Source organism: Pleurodeles waltl, chromosome 6 (genome assembly GCF_031143425.1).
Source record: "Pleurodeles waltl isolate 20211129_DDA chromosome 6, aPleWal1.hap1.20221129, whole genome shotgun sequence".
Classification (NCBI taxonomy): Eukaryota; Metazoa; Chordata; class Amphibia; order Caudata; family Salamandridae; genus Pleurodeles; species Pleurodeles waltl.
Window position 1 is genome coordinate 12,285,471 of NC_090445.1, and position 19,844 is coordinate 12,305,314.

Below are 19,844 nucleotides of genomic sequence, written 5' to 3' on the forward strand. Positions count from 1 at the left end.
CGCTTTCCTCATTTAGCCAGTCCCGTGGGTAATCACTACCGATGCTTCCCTGGAAGGTTGGGGAGCCTTCTTTCAGGGCTTACGACTTACAAGTCAGAGGCAGGTGGAAGTCACATCAGAAGAACTTCTACATCAATTATCTCAAATTAAAAGCAGTTCATCTAGCCCTTTGAGCTTTCCTGCCAGAGATAAAGAATTTGTCAGTGCTCATACGTACGGACAACACTACAACAATGCCCTATATCAACAAACCAGGGGCACCAGTTGTCTGCTCTTATCTCGAGAATCGCAGCGTATATGGAACTGGTGCATCTACAGGCAGAGCACGTGTCGGGGAGTAAGAATGTCATAGCGGACTCTCTCAGCAGGTTGACAACATTCAACCACGAATGGGAATTGGATCACAGGGTGCTAAATCACATCTTCTCTAAATGGGCTAAGTCAAACCTGGACCTTTTTGCCACTCCCCAGAATGCAAAATGACAATTCTTTGGCAGTCGGGATCACCATTCGGGCTCTTGGGGCAATGCATTTTCAATGGCATGGTCAGGAATTTATGCTTAAGCTTTTCCTCCCATTCCCCTCATTCCAAAGAGTCCTCGCCAAGACCAAGAATGAGAGCTGCATAATGTTTCTGACTGCCCCGGCATGGCAAGTGCACCTGTTATCATCGCCAGAGCAAATACACCCTTATGTTCTCCATTTAGCGAGAGCAGGTTTGGTTAATGCTTCGATTAAAATCCACTTGGCTGCAATATCCAGTTATAGGCGATCAGGGAACTTGCCGTCGTTGTGATCGACGAGGATTGTCAAACAGTTTCTCAAAGGACTTTTTTGATCTTTTCCACCAGTCAAACCACTTGGCAAGTCAATGCAGTTTTGTCCCTATTAAAGAAGCATCCATTTGAGCCTATACACAGGGCAGACTTGAAATTTCTGCCATGGAAGGTAGCGCTTCTTTTAGCCCTGACCTCAACTAGAAGGATTAGCAAAATCCAAGCCTTCACTATTCAGGACACTTTCCTGGAGCTAATGAAAATAAGGTAATAATGGCAACTAATCTAAAGTTCATACCCCAAATTCCTTCAGATTTCCACCTTAAACAGCCAGTAGTCCTAAAGTCATATTTCCCAAATCCTTCTACACCAGTGAAACAGGTGCTTCATTCCTTGGATCTCATAAGATGTCTCAAATTTTATCTAGATAAAATAAAAGACTTTAGAAAATCCAGATAAAATAAAAGACTTTAGAAAATCCAATCAACTGTTTGTGGCGCTCAGTGCCCCTATGAAAGGTCAACCACTCTCCAAAAAAGGGATTGCTAGATGGATATCTAGTGCAATCGAATATTGTCACAAAGTTGCAGGAAAGCCTCCACACAGACCAACACATGTCCATTCAACAAGGGCTGTAGCAGCATCCACAGCACTCTTTGCTGGTGTGCCCATCCAGGACATTTGCAGAGCAGCTACCCGAAAGAGCACTCACACTTCTACAAAGCATTACTGCTTGGAGGAAACGTCACAAGGTGATGTAGTAGTGGGACAACCGTTGCTGGGACATCTGTTCCGGTAACCGTGAGCTATTGTATTATTCTTTTCCCTCCATCCCAGTAAATGTTCTGCACATTGCATACTATTTTTTCCTTCCTTTCACAATACACTGTTTGTTGTTTAAGACTGTGGGGGTTATTCTAACTTTGGAGGAGGTGTTAATCCGTCCCAAAAGTGACGGAAAAGTGGCGGATATACCACCAGCCGTATTACGAGTCCATTATATCCTATGGAACTCGTAATATGGCTGGTGGTATATCCGTCACTTTACCGTCACTTTTGGGACGGATTAACACTCCTCCAAAGTTAGAATAACCCCCAGTGTATTAACTTATTGCTTTAATAAGGGTCAATCACCTAAAGTTTCCTGTAGGAAGCTGGCTCTGTATAAACTATCTCAAAATGAGAGCCAGTGTGCACAGAGTCCAGTGGCTCCCCAAGAGGCTTGACAGAGGCAATAATAGATAATACTAACGCTCTATTTGTGGTAGTGTGGTCGAGCAGTTAGGCTTATCAGAGGGTAGTGTTAAGCATTTGTTGTACACACACAAGCAATAAATGAGGAACACACACTCAATGACAATTCCAGGCCAATAGGTTTTTATATAGAAAAATATTATTTTCTTAATTTCTTTTAGAACCACAAGATTCAAATTGAAGGTAAGTACATTAAATGTAAGGTACTTGGCATAGGTATAGTTAGAACTTTGAACCAAAACAGTAATGTACACAGTTTTTCATAAAATGGCAATAAGCTATTTTAAAAGTGGACGCACTGCAAAAGTCAACAGTTCCTGGGGGAGGTAAGTACAGGTTGATTAATATGGTAAGTAAAGCACTTAGAAGTTCAGTGTCCGGGGCATAGGCAGCCCACCGTTGGGGGTTCAAGTCAACCCCAAACACCCAGCACCAGCAACAGAGGGCCGGTCAGGTGCAGAGGTCAAAAAGGAGCCCAAATAACATGGGCGCCTTTGGAGACAGAGGGTGCTCCGGTTCCGGTCTGCTGGCAGGTAAGTACCCGCGTCCTCGGGGGGAAGACCAAGAGGTTTAGTAGAGCACTGGGGGGGGGGGGGTCCCACGTAGGCACACAAAACACACCCTCAGTGGCACAGGAGCAGCCAGGTGCAGTGGGCAAACAGGGCATCAGGTTTTCAATAGGTTTCAATGGAGGGACCCAGGGGTCACTCAGACGTTGCACGCAGGGCACAGGGGGGCTTCTTGGGCCAGCCACCAACTGGGCAAGGGTGAGGGCCGCCTGCTGGTCACTTCTGCACTGGTGGTCGGTTTCTCACACCCCTGGGGGCTGTGGGTGTGGTGCTTCTCCAGGCGTCGGATATCTTCATCCCGGGCAGCTGTGGTCAGGGGATCCTCGGGATTCCCTCTGCAGGTGTCGTCGTGGGGGTGCAGAGAGGTTAGCCCAGGGTGGACATGTCGTCTGAGTCGCCTGGGGATCCTCTCTGGGTCATTGGTTTCTCTGGACATGGGCCAGGGGCGTCGGGTGCAGAGTGGTGAGGACTCACACTTCTGGAGTGAGGTGAGTGTCCCTTTGAAGATGGTTTCTTCTTTCTTTGTTTGGGCAGGTCCACTGTCCACAGGAGTTCTTGATCCTTTGTAGTTGCAGGGCAGTCCTCTGAGTCAGAAGAGGTCGCTGGGCCCGCAGGGTGCGTTGTTGGTGCAGGTTCTCTGAAGTTGGAGACTGCCTGCAAGGGCTGGGGCCAAAGCAGTTTTTGTCTTCCTTCTTCTCTGCGGGGTTTTTCAGCTAGGCAGTCCTTCTTCTTTGTAGGTCGCAGGAATCTGAAGAGCTGGGTTCAGGGTCACCCCTAAATACCAAATTTAGGGGTTTGTTAGGGCTTGAGGGGAGTAGCCAATGGCTACTGTTCCCGAGGGTGGCTACAGCCTCCGTGTGTCCACTCCCTCTGGGGAAGGGAGTACATCCCTATCCTATTGGTCCTAATCCTTCAAAGCAAGATGGAGGATTTCTCATAGGAGGGGGTCACTTTAGCTCTGGACACCTTAGGGGTGGTCCTGGCTGAGGGGGTGACTCCTCCTTGTTTTTCTCATTATCTCCCCTGGACTTGCTGCCAAAAGTGGGGGCTGTGTCCAGGGGGCGGGCACCTCCACTAGCTGGAGTGCCCTGGGGCATTGTAACACGAAGCCTGAGCCTTTGAAGCTCACTGCTAGGTGTTACAGTTCCTGCAGGGGGGAGGTGTGAAGCACCTCCACCCAGAGCAGGCTTTGTTTCTGTCCTCAGAGAGCACAAAGGCTCTCACCGCATGGGGTCAGAAACTCGTCTCTCAGCAGCAGGCTGGCACAGACCAGTCAGTCCTGCACTGAACAATTGGGTAAAATACAGGGGGCATCTCTAAGATGCCCTCTGTGTGCATTTTTTAATAAATCCAACACTGGCATCATATTATTCTGAGAAGTTTGATACCAAACTTCCCAGTGTTCAGAGAGGCTATTATGGAACTGTGGAGTTCGTTTTGACAAACTCCCAGACCATATGCTAAATATGGCCACACTGTACTTACAATGGACTTAGACACTGTGGGAGCGTATTGCTCATGCAGCTATGCCCGCACCTGTGTGCACCCTGCCTTAGGGCTGTAAGGCCTTCTAGAGGGATGACTTACCCATGCCACAGGAAGTATTTTTTGTGTGCATGGCACCCTGAGGGGGATACCATGTCGACTTTGCCTTTTTTTCCCCACCAACAGACACAATCTGCCAAGGCAGTGTGCACGTGTTAGGTGAGGGGTCCCTTAGGGTGGCACAACACATGCTGCAGCCCTTAGGGACCTTCCCTGGTCACAGGGTCCTTGGTACCACTGGCACCTTTTACAAGGGACTTATCTGTGTGCCAGAGATGAGCCAATTGTCGAAACAATGGTACATTTTAGGTGAAAGAACACTGGTGCTGGGCCTGGTTAGCAGGGTCCCAGCACACTTCTCAGTCAAGACAGCATCAGTATCAGGCAAAAGTGGGGGGTGTAACTGCAACAAGGAGCCATTTTCCTACATTTCCTTTCCCATTCATAGTATTGGTTCTATCAATTGTTACACAAATAATAAGCATACAATGTGCTTCAATACTACTTGCTACTCTGATTCAAGCAAGTGAATCTATGAAAGATCCAATACTGGAGTAAGAAAATTAGTTACCTGTAACTGTAGTTCTCCAGTACTGGAATCTTTCATAGATTCACATGCGACCCTGCCTCCTCCCCTGAGAAGCTCACCGTTACATGTTGTCTGCCCCAGGTACTTTAGGACTAGTGCTTTGGAAAATCTGAGGGACTGGAGCTTCTCACAGGAGTGTTCTAGAGGGCAAAGCAGCCTGACTGGCTGAAACCTAAGTTTGGTCTCCTTACTAAATTGACAAGGATAAGCTACTAAAGTGAGAGACCTTAGGCCCTGATGCACTGTGGTTATCATTACATTGCTATTATAAGGTACTGGGGGACTCCCATCTCGATGACGGGGAATGATTCAAGTATGTAAATCTATGAAAGATCCAATACTGGAGAACTACAGTTACATGTAAGTAACTTATTTTTTTCTCTGGCATGTGTGGCTGTAGATACACATGCTTTCCATAAGTCCGCCATCTAGTGTTGGGTTCAGAGTGTTGCAAGTTGTTTTTGTTCAAAGAATGTTTTCGAGTCACAAGATCAGGTGACTCCTCTTGGTGATACTGTGCATGGGCATCGAGACCTTTGTTAAATTGTTTTCTCTCTGCCGTCTTGTTCGGATAAGTCTTCCTCTTGCTCCGGTATTCCTTTTCTTTTCAGTCTTTCTTTCAACAACGGTGTTGTGTATCGGTCACGTTTCTCAATCTAACTTAGTTGATCCGAATTTCGGCATCGGGAGACGGCTTATCGTCCTTCAGGACGTCAGTGCCCATTTAGCGTCTACTCCTCCACATGGTGTTGAGATACGCAGGGCTGATGGAACAGACTCCATTTCGGTTTTGCCTTTGATGCCATTCGAAATTCCCCACACACCAACCAACACCTGGTGTGTAACTTGTGTTTGTCCCCGGACCATAAAGAAGAAACCTGCAATGCCTGTTGGTCTTTTCGATCCAAAAAACCCTCCGGGACAAAAGAGTGCGTTGATTGGAGATGGCGTTGAAAACAACGCACGACACTCCTTATATTTTCGGGGAAGAGCATACCCAGGAGATCGAACAAGAGAAGGCCTTTCCTATAGAAGACTCTGAGTCAAATGCTCAATCTGACGTCGAAAGTCAGCCGCTCACCTCAGCACAACCCCTTAGTACATCAGCCCAACCTTCCATATAAATACTCTATAGAAAGCCCACAAAAAGGTCGTCGGTCCACCACTGCCTTCTGGCCATGGTCGGAGCTGAAAGTCAACTTCGGATGCCCCGCCTTCAGACTCAGCACCGAAAATAGCCAAGACTAAGCAGTCTTCGGCATTGACCTCCAGCTCAGCAGCATCTCATATAGCCTCGGTTTCGAGTCGACCCTTTGATCTGATCATTTCGGCTCAGAGCAAGAAGCCTTCCACATCGGAGCTTCGAGTCGACACAAGGTTTCCACTCTGAAAACTTCGGAACCAAAGACTTCCAGAGACTCTAGATATTCCTCAGGAGCAGCTCCACCAGTGGAGCCAATCCTCGAAATAATAGACGCTCGTCATCACCAGCTCCATATACGAAAGGGAACAGGAAGAATAATTGCTTCTCCCCCTGTCCCAATCAAGAGGAAACTTACTTTTCAGGAGACCTTGGACACTGCTCTTCCACCTAAAAAAGTCTAGAAGGACAAGGCTCCAGTTCAACCTCAGATTTCTCCTGTGCTTCTTCCCACTATTTCACCACCTCCCCAATCTCCTCCACCTATTGTTGAGCCACACGTTTCACCACATGGGTCACCATCACCTCAGGGAGATAATCTGGGGGATATTCCACAAGACATTGACCCATGGGATTCGTATGATCCAGATCCCATATTACCAAATGACCCTGATTTATACCCTGCACGCCCTTCACCTCCTGAAGATGTCACTTCATATCAGCAGGTCATAGCACGGGCAGCTGCATATCGCAACGTGCAAATGCACAGTGACCCCGTGAAAGAGGATTTTCTCTTCTATACACTGACTACTACACATAAGGAAAGTCAGTTTTTGCCTGTGCTACCAGATATGCTTAAACACGCCACAGGCATTATTAAGGAACCTGTTAGGTCAAGAGTTGTTACCCCAAGGGTTGCTAAAAAAAAAAAAAAAAAAAGATATAAAAAATATATAAGAGGGCACCTACAGACTCCCTATTTATTAGATCACAAATTCCTCCTGACTCTATAGTCGTTAGCAAAGCGTGGAAATGCTAACAGCCAATCAATGGGAGGAGCACCTCCCCCTGATAAGGAAAGCAAAAAAACTATATGCAGCAGGCAAAAGAGTGGCTGCACAAGCTGCCAATCACTGGCGAATCGCCAATTCGCAAGCACTAATGGCACATTATGACAGGGCCCAGTAGGACAAAATGGAGGACCTTCTCCAATACCTCTCAGAGGAACATCACACAAGGGGACAGGAAATAGTCTCCGAAGGCCAAGCTATTTCTTATAACTCTATTAGGTGTGCCACTGATGCAGCTGACACCGTAGCACGTGGTATTAATACCAGCATTATTATCAGGAGACATGCTTAGATCAGAACTTGGACTCAAAAAAACATTCACAAGACCATCTGACTCTTTCAAAAGAAGAGGTACAATCCCTTCTTTTCAAAAGAGCTATAGAGCCAGTTCCCTATTCACAGCAAGGGTCAGGGGTATACTCCCTATACCTCCTGATACCAAAGAAAGATTGGTCACTAAGACCGATCCTAGATCTCAAACCACTCAAAATATACATTGGTTCAGAATATTTCCATAGGGTTACTCTCCAAGATGTCACCCCGGTACTACAGCAAGGCGACTTCATGACAACTTTAGATCTGAAGGACACATACTTTCACATCCCCATTCATCCAGCACACTGCAAATACCTCAGGTTAGTCATTGCAGGAAACATTATCAATTCAAGGTTTTACTATTTGGGGTGACAACCGTCCTGAGTCTTCACAGAATGTCTAGTGGTTGTTGCGGCATTCCTTAGAAGGCAACACATCCATGTCTTCGTCTACTTGGACGACTGGCGCATCAAGGCCAGTATCATCCAACAATGTCAGTGTCACACAACGCACGGTAGACCTTCTCCACACTCTGGGATTCACAATCAACTTTCTCAAATTCCACCTCCAACCTCTTCAGATACAGCGCTATCTGGGGACAGTTCTCAATGCTCAGTAAGAGTTGGCATATCCAAGCCCCGCCCGAATTCAAGCTTTTCATACTTTTCTTTCTCAACTACAAGAAAACCACACTTACACAGTGAGAACAGTGATGCAGCTACTAGGGATGATGGTGTCCTGCATTGCCATTGTTCCCCATGCCAGACTACACATGCGTCTCTTGCAGCAGTGTCTAGCTCACCAGTGGTCCCAGTCACAGGGTCATCTCCAAGATCTAGTTTTGTTGGACCTCCAGACTCATCATTTTCTGCAACAGTGGAATCCCATCAACCTTTCCAAGGGGCGGCCCTGTATCTCAAGTCACTCTGGCTACAGATGCATCACGGAAGGAGACTTCACCCACAAGTAATTTACGAATACTTTAAAAGTTGGGGAACACCACAGATAGACTTTTTCACCACCGCAGAAAACTCAAAATGCCAAAACTTTGCGTCCAGATAACCATGCCCTCGGTCCAAAGGCAATGCTCCAGGGATGAATTGGTCAGGGATATCTGCTTACGCTTTTCCACCTCTCCCACTCATTTCATTTCTAGTTAAAAAAATAAGACAGGCATCACTCACCATGATCCTTGGAGCTCCCACATGGGCACGTCAACCTTGGTTCACAACACTGTTGGACCTGTCTGTTGTTCCTTGTGAGAAACTCTACCGGCCAGACCTTCTCACTCAAGTCAAGGTCAAATCAGACATCCAGACCCCAAAACATTCAATCTTGTGATATGGCTCCTGAAGTAATAGATTTTGGTTATCTGAATCTCCCCTCTGATTGTATGGAAATTCTTAAAGAGGCACGTAAACCTACAACTAGATAGTGTTATGCTGCAAAATGGAAACGTGCCTGCTACTGTCAACCTAAACATATCAACCCACTCAAATCCTCAGTTCAGGACATTGTTATTTGTTGCACTTACAAAGGCAGCTATAGCTACTTACCTCCAAAACAGACAACATCTCTCTTTATTCAGGATTCCAGTCATCAAAGCCTTCATGGAAGGCCTCAAAAGAGTTATTCCACCCAGGGTTCCCCCAGCAGCATCATGGAACCTTAATGTGGTACTTACTAGACTCATGAGTCACCTTTTGAGCCTATGCATTCCTGTCCTATGCAATTTCTTTCATGGAAAGTAGCCTTTTTAGTAGCCATCACTTCTCTAAGACATGTAAGTTAAACACAGGCTCTAACTTTAGAAGAACCAATCTTCCAGTTACACAAAGATAGGGTAGTTCGTAGGACAAACCCTAAATTCCTTCCAAAGGTAGTTTCACCATTTCACATTTATCAATCGAGTTACCTGTTTTTTCTCACAACAAGACTCAGTTGCAGAGAGAGATCTTCACACAGTAGATGTTAAAAGGGCTCTCATGTATTACATTGATAGGACTAAACAGTTTAGGAAATCTAAACAACATTTTTTAAGCCTCGTCCATGCCTCATACAAGCAATCCAATTTCAAAAAGTGGAATAGCTAGAAGGATAGTCAAGTGTATTCAAACTTGTTATCTTAAAGCCAAACTGCAGTTACCTACCACTCCCAGAGCACATTCCACTAGAAGGAAAGTTGCTTCTATGGCTTTTTCTGGTAACATTCCAATAGCGGACATTTGTAAGGGTGCTACTTGGTCTACATCACATACTTTTATTAAACACTATTGTATAGATTTTTTAGCACGGCAACAAGTTAACGTTGGCCAAGTAGTGCTTAGGACACTATTTCAAGCAACTCCAACTGCTACAGGCTAGCCACCACTTTCTGGGGCTGCTTTACAGCCTATGCAAAGCATGTGTATGTACAGCCACACATGCCATCAAACGGAAAATGTAACTTACCCAGTAGATGTTTGTGGCCTGTACTGCTGTAGATTTACTTGCGCCCACCCTCCTCCCTCTAAGCCTGTGTTCATTGTAGTAGCATTCTAATATAAATATTATATATACGTAAATAAACTGAATGGACATCTCTTTTTTCTACTCTCTATATATACTCTATATATACTCACCCGCCTGCGGTAAAACAATCGAACAAAGGACTCAATGCCAATGTGCAGTATCACCGAGAGGAGGAGTCACCCGTCCTTGTGACTCAAACATTCTTCGAACAAAAACAAATTGCAACACTCCAAACCCAACACGCAAAGCATGTTAATCTACAGCAGTATATGCCACACACAGATGTCAACTTGGTAAGTAACATTTTCCTTCTCCTCCTATCTGATGGCAACCAGATGTCTATATGGAACATCTAGCAGTCTGTTTGTGATGTTCCTCCATTCCTGGATGACACTCTTGGCCCTCTTCTTCAACGGGGGAAATGCTGCATGAACTACAGTTTCCTCCCATTGCTGGTGTCTGTACTTGTTCAGTGAGGCATTCAAGTTGGTGATCCATCAATGTATGGCTGCTGTTCTCTCTACTTTCCTCCCTACCATCGAAAGCCCCTTATTCACTTCATCTGGAGGAGGGCCTTTGGATAAAGGTGCAGAGGGATGCTTTGTACTTCTCTATTCTTGGGCGGAGTGCCTTTGGTGATGCTGGAATAGTTCTCGTCCCTGGTCCAGGATGGTGGGCAGCGTGGGGGAAACGCTGCGTCTTCTGCGCTTACACTGCTTCTCCTCCAGTTGGACTGGAGGGGAGTCTTTTCCCAGGTCCTCCCACACATCTTCCTCGAGGAATGTCTCCTACTTTTCTTACTAGTACTGTTCTTTCCTGTTCTGTCCTTTTACCTGTGGCACAGGTCTTCCTGTGCTGCCTGGTCCTGTGGCTCCAGGGTGTATGGTAGTTCTAGTTCAGTTTGCTCCCTTTTGCTAAGTCTTATCTGTGGGCTTCATGGCAATTCTGATGGTCTTCATGGAAACATTTCTTTTTTTCTGCAGCAGGCCTGCCATTTTGGCTTCAAACTGATGTGTGTTTCTTTCAGCAGCGAGTGCATGGCATCAAGTGTCCTAGCTAGGCGTCTTTTTGTGGACAAGATATGCCTCTCTTTTTGTTCTCTGTCCCTCCCTCAATCCTGGGTCTCTTTTCCTTCCTCGTTAAGTTTTTTACCACTGGATAGTGTCAGGATACCCGCTTCAACTGCACTGGTTAATGCCCCCACCTCTATTTCTTCCTCACCTCAAGTCTTCTTGGGAGGAACTCTTTGCTCGCTCTGCAGCGTTCAGACTTGAGTTCCTTGGGTAGGCACAAGTTTCACCCCTCATGCTGGTTCTTTTGTGCGAGCTTGTGGTGACACTTGAGACAAATCCTTAATCATACCTCGCTGGCTACTTCTGGTCCTCAAGGTAAGCCTCTGTTAGTCACGTTCCAACTCTGTCGTTGAAGTTCCCTGCAGAAAACCTGGATTTCCAGCATCTTCTGTTCCTTCTAAACATTGGTCATCAGGCACTATGCGCTCTGCTTACCGATCGTATAGCGGTGTCAGGGCCAATTATTAAACATTTACCACAAAGTCAAGTATCTAAAATTATTTCATGATATTGCAAGCTTGAGGTGCCCCAATCCATGCACATCAGTAACATAGATCCACTCAACCGCCTGCAAGAGAAATTTATTAGTATTGTCAGTTCACACTACTACAAAAACATCACCTCTCACTAGGATGACCATTATTATTTCACAGAAATCAGTTATCACATCCTTTTCTCTGCATTAACCAGCCGGAACCCTGGCATCAACAGGCTGGATACACAAGCCCCACTAGAGTCTGATCATAAGGAACATAAACATTAGAAGGAATCCTCCATGTGTCCCCGGGATGATGCTGTGTTACCACACTTGGCAGCACTGCCTTTCCACGGGCACTCCTGCTCCAGTGCCGTCGCAGTGGGTCTTTTTGATGCTCATCTGTGCTTTTCACTGCAACTGAAGCGGTCAGAGATCGAGACTGCAACTCCCCCATGTGAGGAGGACAGACCAGGAGCCTGTATTACTAGCCTCCTGGGTCAAGGGATGCGCAGCGGCAGAGGAGGGAGAATGTCAGGGTGGTAACAGCACAAGACACTGAATCCGAGTGAAGGAGGAGACTCAGGATCCGAGATTGCTGGCTAGAGTAGGTGGAACAATGCCTCCGAGGAGCAACCTTCCTGCTGGGATTGTGCACTCGCGACGCACGGAAGACCCAATTGTCTTGTTTTTCACTTCCCAGAGGAACATCTGGCAGATGATTCAATCTTTGGCCTCAGGGCAGACAGCGATACCAGCAATGCTTCCTGAAAAACAACCCAGAGAGTAGGATAAACGGTGAGAACCATTAAAAAAGCTACACTTAAAACCACTGCTGCTCATCAAGACTGCAAAGTGAAAGCACAACATACCTGCATCTCATGAGGTTTAGCTTGTGTCGGCAATCAGAGTGAGGATTTCTAACTTTTAGCTGCTTGATTTTCGTACATCCCGAGGACTGGCTTTCTAGCCAAGTTAAGGCACAGAAAGACAAATGATCCTTACCCTGCAAGCATAGGTTCGTAGCATGTATGCTCTGCATACACCTTTCATGTACTGCTGAGCTCAGACATTACAAATTGTTTTACTTCGAAAAAGCTTTGAGTGATGGGATGTGCTCCAACTCCTCCCTAAGTCCACAATACTCATGGGCACAGCTCCCTGTTAGATTGCTTTTCACTCAGCAGGTGAACGTCAAAGTGGAATGTAGGGTAACACTTCTGTGATGTGCTATGTGTATTGTAAGTTGGTACACGATGAGTGCGAGATGGAGAAACATAGGCAAATATCCCTGACCTCTTCATCCATAGTGCATTGTGAGTGGTCTGTGGGTACTTTGAGGTGAAGCCTCAGCATTTTGTGTTTTTGGGGGTGGCAAAGAGGTTGACGGCTAGGGTTTCCCACTGCTACAAGAACCTGTGGCTGGCTTGCGGTTGGACTTCCCACCCACAAACTTGTTGATGTGTACTGCGTAACAGGGCTGCAGAATCGCCGTCCACTCCCGGTAGGTGTTCCACTACAAGATGGGTTTTGTGGGAGCCAGGTCGCTTGTGGTGGTGCATGCAGCTTGAGGGAGCAGGTACTCCAGTTCTGCTTGTAACACATGGCTGCCTTGTTTGTCTCTAGGAGGAACTCCTTGCTGTGGACAAGCCTGGGGAATGCTTTGAGGGCAGGTGACATCTAAGTAACTGATGTGTCAATCCAGGCGGTGAGGCACCCAGGTATCTTGCACAGTCACGTCGCAGAGGTGTGCACTCCACCCAATAAACAGTGGATTGGTGGTAATAGCAAAGAATATTTAAGAAAGGCCTGCAGTCAATATGCTCCACCATTACAGAGACTGCAGTGTGATGGCCTTTATCAGTTCTAGATCTTCCCAGTGACCCTTCGCTTTTGACCAATGCCTCGAAAAGGCACTATTGGGGCACGTGCATGTTCAGCCTGGCACATCGGACAAGTGGTATGCAGGATGCTACCATACCCAAGAGCTTCATTACAGTTCTTACAGTCAGCAGACAAGTGGACTGAAAGAGGCAGCACCTTTTGAATGTCGTCAGCATCTGCTGGTTGGGATATGCGTTCCCTGTGAATGTGTCTAATATTGAGCCTAGGAAGGGCTGGATCTGTTGGGATTGGTGGTGGGACTTATTTGCATTTGCAGTGACTCAGGCTGTGGAGCAGTATTTAAGTCATCTGAGTGTATCCTAGGCATTGCTGCTCTTGATACGCCAGTAGTCAAAGTATGGGAAGACGTGGATGCCGCCTCTGCATAGATGAGCACCCACCACTGCCAGACACTTGGTACAGACCCCTCGAGTTGTAATTACTCTGGAAGGGTACTACTGTGAATATCTGTAATGTTGTCCAGTTACCACAAGCCAAAGGTACTGGTGATAGACGGGGTGGACGATGATGTGGAAATAGGCATCTTCGAGGTCTAACGCCATCATAAAGTTCCTCGGGGAGCAGCAGCATAACATGCTGGAAGGCGGTCATCCAAAAGTGCCCAGACAGGATGTACCAATTCAATGGCCTCAGGTCCAAGGCTATAGTGAGCCTTCCTCTTTCAGAATGGAGAAGTACAGCCTAGTAAACACCTTTGCCCTGTTGGTGTGAGGGCACCTGCTGTTTTGCGCCCTTTTGGAGGAGCGCTTCAACTTCTTCACCTAGGAGAGCGAGATGGTCTTAGTTGAGGGTGTGTTGACATTGTGGTACGTTGGTGGTGTATGGAATGCTGAACAACAGTCCTGAACTACTGCCAGCATCCACTTGTCTGATGTCCTCCCAGTGAGGGTTCAAATCGCTTAGTCGCTGTCTAACAGGCGTGGCGTGATTTTGGTGGGGTGTTTGAGGGATGGTTTAGTGTGCAGGGTGCCCACAGACTTTGCGATTTGGTTGCCCTTCTTGAAGTTCTCGAACATCTTATACACTTGGGGTCCAACAAAAGTTCTCCTGTCAAAAGAGATGTTAAGGAGTTGTTGTTGGTCCTCCGGTTTGAACCCCAAGACTCGAAGCCATGCGTAGCAACAGAGCAGGATGCTGTGAGAAGCAGTTGCCACACCACCAAGTGCAAAGCGGATACTCACGTTGAAAATTATCTTCCTCTCAGCGATTAGCACTTCCCCCTTCTTTCTTTATGAATCAGGGAGGTGCTGTGAAACCTGTCGTACCTAGACCACTGGATGGTTCCAGACATGTTGACCAATTGCCGGTGGTGTTGAGTGCTTCCTTATCTGGGGCTGGGGGTGTCTCCAGTTGCCAGAGATGAGGCCCACTTTCTTGCTGTATGTATGGAAAGAGGATCCAAGTGGAGACGCCTTCTCGACCTCTCTGGGGCTGACCTGAGCATGCCCTTAAGCATGGGCAGGAACAGGACCGTGCAATTGGTCCTGGAGAGGGTCCTCCCTCACAAAGTCATCCTTGTCCTGTAGCACATGCTGGCATGTCAACTGTCTGAAAAAATGCATGATACACTGCGGTATCATCTGGCAGAGATGACTTGGCTGAGTAATGCTGCAGATCTGGATCATATGCAGGGATGACTTAGCTGCCTCAGGAACCACCCCCATCCTACACTCCAGCAGACCGGTCATAAGGGTCTCCCTCCCCTTACAGACTGCCTGGGTCAGAAAAAGAATGGCTTGAGCTGTCCGAAGATTCTGGTGGACATGAGGAGGGTGATTAGTATGGCCATCATGGTTGCGGTGCTGGTGGTGGATAGGATTATCTGGGACGTTGGGAGAAAAGGGCATGTTGCATTGTCTTTATGCCTCTTGGGCACCTGGTGCTGTGGGGCATCAAAGGCGAACAACTCCTCAAAAGTCACCCTTTGTTGGGAATCGCGGACAGCGTGGTTGATGGCTTTCCTGGGGACAACTTAGTAAAAACCTTGCTAATTTCTGGATGAATGAACAGCTGCTTGTGCCTGGATTAGAGTTCCTCTGCCAGTCTCTCCACAACAGCAGTCCATGGATTCCTCCCATCTCAGCGCCTCAGGGGCCCTCTGTGGTGAATTAGCACTTAGACTTTGAGGTACTCTAAATGTCGATTTTGGCTCTGAAGGGAGGTTCTGTGTCCTTTATGTAGAGGGGAGGAAGAGGGGTTCGAGTGGGTGGTTGTAGAGTGTTGAGGTTTGATGCCTTTTGCTGGGACTTTGATCTGCTTGGAAGCCTTCTCCTTGTGGCCTAAGCCGGAGTACCAAGTCGGGGACTGGCGGGCAGATGCACGGATGTAGAGCAGTGTTGCCACCGGGAGAGACACTGAATAGTTGTCAATCATATAAAGATCGTTATCCGACTGACTGTAGCAGTTAGGCCCAAGGAAATCAATGAGGATCGTGTATCTTGGAACCGTTACTGAATAACATACCAGAATGCAAGGGCAGAAAAAAACTATTTAAGATGAAGTCCATGTCTTTGCATACTGTGGACTAAGGAAGGAATCACAGCATGTCCTGTTACCTGAAGCTTCTTCGAAGAAAAAAAAAACCTGTAATGTATGAGCCCAAAAACAGATGCCGGGCGTATACAGAGCAGATCTATCTACAGCCACACAAGCTACGAACCACATCACTCAGGTTGAAAGGATTGGTATTGCCTACCACAGTGCCCTATAAGGGAAAGAAGCTGGCTGGGAGTAACACACTGACTGAGCAGGAATCGGATTGGATAATAAGTGGTCGCTGTAAGGAAATGCCTCCTTGGCATGGTTACCCCCTGACTTTTTGCCTTTGCTGATGCTATGTTTTGAATTGAAAGTGTGCTGAGGCCTGCTAACCAGGCCCCAGCACCAGTGTTCTTTCCCTAACCTGTACTTTTGATTCCACAATTGGCACACCCTGGCATCCAGATAAGTCCCTTGTAACTGGTGCCTCTGGTACCAAGGGCCCTGATGCCAGGGAAGGTCTCTAAGGGCTGCAGCATGTATTATGCCACCCTGGAGACCCCTCACTCAGCACAGACACACTGCTTACCAGCTTGTGTGTGCTAGTGAGAACAAAATGAGTAAGTCGACATGGCACTCCCCTCAGGGTGCCATGCCAGCCTCTCACTGCCTATGCAGTATAGGTAAGACACCCCTCTAGCAGGCCTTACAGCCCTAAGGCAGGGTGCACTATACCATAGGTGAGGGTACCAGTGCATGAGCACTGTGCCCCTACAGTGTCTAAGCAAAACCTTAGACATTGTAAGTGCCATAAGAGTATATGGTCTGGGAGTCTGTTTTACACGAACTCCACAGCACCATAATGGCTACACTGAAAACTGGGAAGTTTGGTATCAAACTTCTCAGCACAATAAATGCACACTGATGCCAGTGTACATTTTATTGTAAAATACACCACAGAGGGCACCTTAGAGGTGCCCCCTGAAACTTAACCGACTATCTGTGTAGGCTGACTGGTTCCAGCAGCCTGCCACACTAGAGACATGTTGCTGGCCCCATGGGGAGAGTGCCTTTGTCACTCTGAGGCCAGTAACAAAGCCTGCACTGGGTGGAGATGCTAATACCTCCCCCAGGCAGGAGCTGTAACACCTGGCGGTGAGCCTCAAAGGCTCACCCCTTTGTCACAGCACCACAGGACACTCCAGCTTAGTGGAGTTGCCCGCCCCCTCCGGCCACGGCCCCCACGTTTGGCGGCAAGGCTGGAGGAAACAAAGAAAACAACAAGGAGGAGTCACTGGCCAGTCAGGACAGCCCCTAAGGTGTCCTGAGCTGAAGTGACTCTAACTTTTAGAAATCCTCCATCTTGCAGATGGAGGATTCCCCCAATAGGATTAGGGATGTGACCCCCTCCCCTTGGGAGGAGGCACAAAGAGGGTGTACTCACCCTCAGGGCTAGTAGCCATTGGCTACTAACCCCCCAGACCTAAACACGCCCTTAAATTTAGTATTTAAGGGCTTCCCTGAACCTAGAAAAACAGCGACGCCTGCAGAGGGAATCCCCAGGCTCCCCCTGACCGCGACTGTCTGAACTCCATTTCCCCGACGGCTGGAAAAGACCCTGCACCCGCAGCCCCCAGCCCCTAAAGAAACGGAACTTCTGTGCAGGAGTGACCCCCAGGAGGCCCTCTCCCTTGCCCAGGTGGTGGCTACCCCGAGGAGCCCCCCACCCCTTGCCTGCCTGCGACGCTGAAGAGATCCCTTGATCTCTCATTGACTTCCATTGAAAACCCGACGCGTGTTTGCACACTGCACCCGGCCGCCCCCGCGCTGCTGAGGGTGTACTTTCTGTGCTGACTTGTGTCCCCCCCGGTGCCCTACAAAACCCCCCTGGTCTGCCCTCCGAAGACGCGGGTACTTACCTGCTGGCAGACTGGAACCGGGGCACCCCCTTCTCTCCATTGAAGCCTATGTGTTTTGGGCACCTCTTTGACCTTTGCACCTGACCGGCCCTGAGCTGCTGGTGTGATAACTTTGGGGTTGCTCTGAACCCCCAACGGTGGGCTACCTTGGACCAAAAACTGAAACCTGTAAGTGACTTACTTACCTGTTAAGACTAACAATAACTTACCTCCCCCAGGAACTGTGAAAATTGCACTGTGTCCACTTTTAAAACAGCTTATTGTGTTTTATGTAAAAAGTATACATGCTAAAGTAATGATTCAAAGTTCCTAGAGTACTTACCTGCAATACCTTTCAAATGAGATATTACATGTAGAATTTGAACCTGTGGTTCTTAAAATAAACTAAGAAAATATATTTTTCTATAACAAAACCTATTGGCTGGATTTGTCTCTGAGTGTGTGTACCTCATTTATTGTCTATGTGTATGTACAACAAATGCTTAACACTACTCCTTGGATAAGCCTACTGCTCGACCACACTACCACAAAATAGAGCATTAGTATTATCTCTTTTTACCACTATTTTACCTCTAAGGGGAACCCTTGGACTCTGTGCATGCTATTCCTTACTTTGAAATAGCACATACAGAGCCAACTTCCTACAGTCGCTGTCGCCAGCAGTCCCTTTAACAGAGGGCATCTGTGCCTAGCATCCTGCACAGGGTGAACAAGCACACACTGTCTGGACCGAACGCTGCTAACAATGGCAAAAGCAGAGGATACTTCTGCCTATTGCAATCTGTAGCAGAGGATTTCTGGGTCTAGCATGTAGTACAGCAAAGCAGAGCCTAGTAAGATCATCAGCAATGGATACCTGGGCTGAGCATTCTTCGTACAAATACAGCTGGACCTAGCACACCAGAGCCGGGTGCCTCACGTGGATACAGATTCTGGTCACATACCTCTGTCCTGATGGTGCGGCTCCCTTGTCCAGGACACGTGTTCAAGTACATATCAAACAACACGCTTGGGTCAGTCACCTGCAGATGCTCATCACTATCCACGCTGGCCTCCAGACCCTCGAGACCTCCAAAGACGACAAGCGCATGCCTGAAAAACAAAGCCAAGACTTTCAGGCTGCTTATCCAGTAGGCCGAACGTACAGCTGCAGAGCCACAAAAAGCCTTTTTATGGTGTACGACAGCCCGTTTACGTGTTGGAAAAGCCCTTCTGACTCATTAAAGGACTTTTGCAACGTTTAATGAATCGCAAATAGGAGGAGACAAGGAAATGGGTCCCGTTCCTATTTATGTGTCTGAAAGGTGTAAGAATGGTTTGTGACCACACTGCAGTAATAAACCACTGAATATTTACCTAGCCCTAAGTTGGGGTGGTAAAGATTCACAAAGAAGAAGTTATCCCCATGGGACAGTTTTTACTTTGGGAATTGTGTCTGGTGACTCACGGAGAGAAGGCTGTAGTTCAGATGGCCACTGCCTGCTCCTCCAAAGTGTTCTCAAATGGTAAACTTTTCTTTTTACAACAGCACCTGTCCTTTTAATGGACAGTGGCTGCTTTAAATAAATAAAACTAAAAAAAAAGGTTTCCCATCAGGGAACACAAATGCAGGGGTGGACATCTGGTGTCCCTTGCAGGTCTCCATTCAGGCCAATGACAGAGGGTCGCAAACTGTTACCTGCCTAATTAAGATCCATTAGCATTAGCCAGTTAATTCTGCAAATCCTTGCTGGCAGGAATATTTAATGCAATCTGTTAGTACACAGGTCGCATCACAAAATGACAGACGTTGCAAAAAGTTAAAGTATAACTTGCACTTCCTCATTGTGACCTGCCTGTGCGTCCATCAGACCGCAGCTCCCCTGCTTGCAGGCAGCAATAATGATTTCATTCCAAGAGAAACACAGCAAGTAAAATTAAATGCAAAGCATAGCGACAGAATGCAAAGCCGCAAACAGAAATGCATAGGTGTGGAAAGATTCATTACTCATAGGTTTCCAAAGAAGAAGGAGGCCCCGAGATCCTGGAGCACAAACATTCTCGCTTCCCTGACCCACACCCGATCAAGTGCAGGACCAGATGCCCCCCCCCCCTTCCTCTTGAAACACAGGTAGGGCCACATAAGAACACACAAGAGGCCCTCTCTCCTCACCCCGGCCCCTACCTGGGATCTGTTGGTCATGGGTAGCATGAACAAGGTGGCAGCCCTCTGTCGATCACAGCG

General features: G+C 47.4%; 1 protein-coding gene across 1 annotated transcript in view; it reads right to left on the reverse strand.

The window, feature by feature from the left end:
* Window positions 1-11,408: 11,408 nt before the first annotated feature.
* Window positions 11,409-19,844, reverse strand: part of LOC138299020 (uncharacterized) — a 335,289-nt gene continuing 326,853 nt past the window's right edge. The window contains exons 26-27 of the mRNA XM_069236923.1: window positions 18,565-18,712; window positions 11,409-12,085 (exon numbers count right to left, since the gene is read on the reverse strand). Of these exons, the coding sequence (XP_069093024.1) occupies window positions 12,011-12,085; window positions 18,565-18,712 (223 nt within the window). The 3' untranslated portion in view covers window positions 11,409-12,010. The remainder of the gene's footprint in view (window positions 12,086-18,564; window positions 18,713-19,844) is intronic.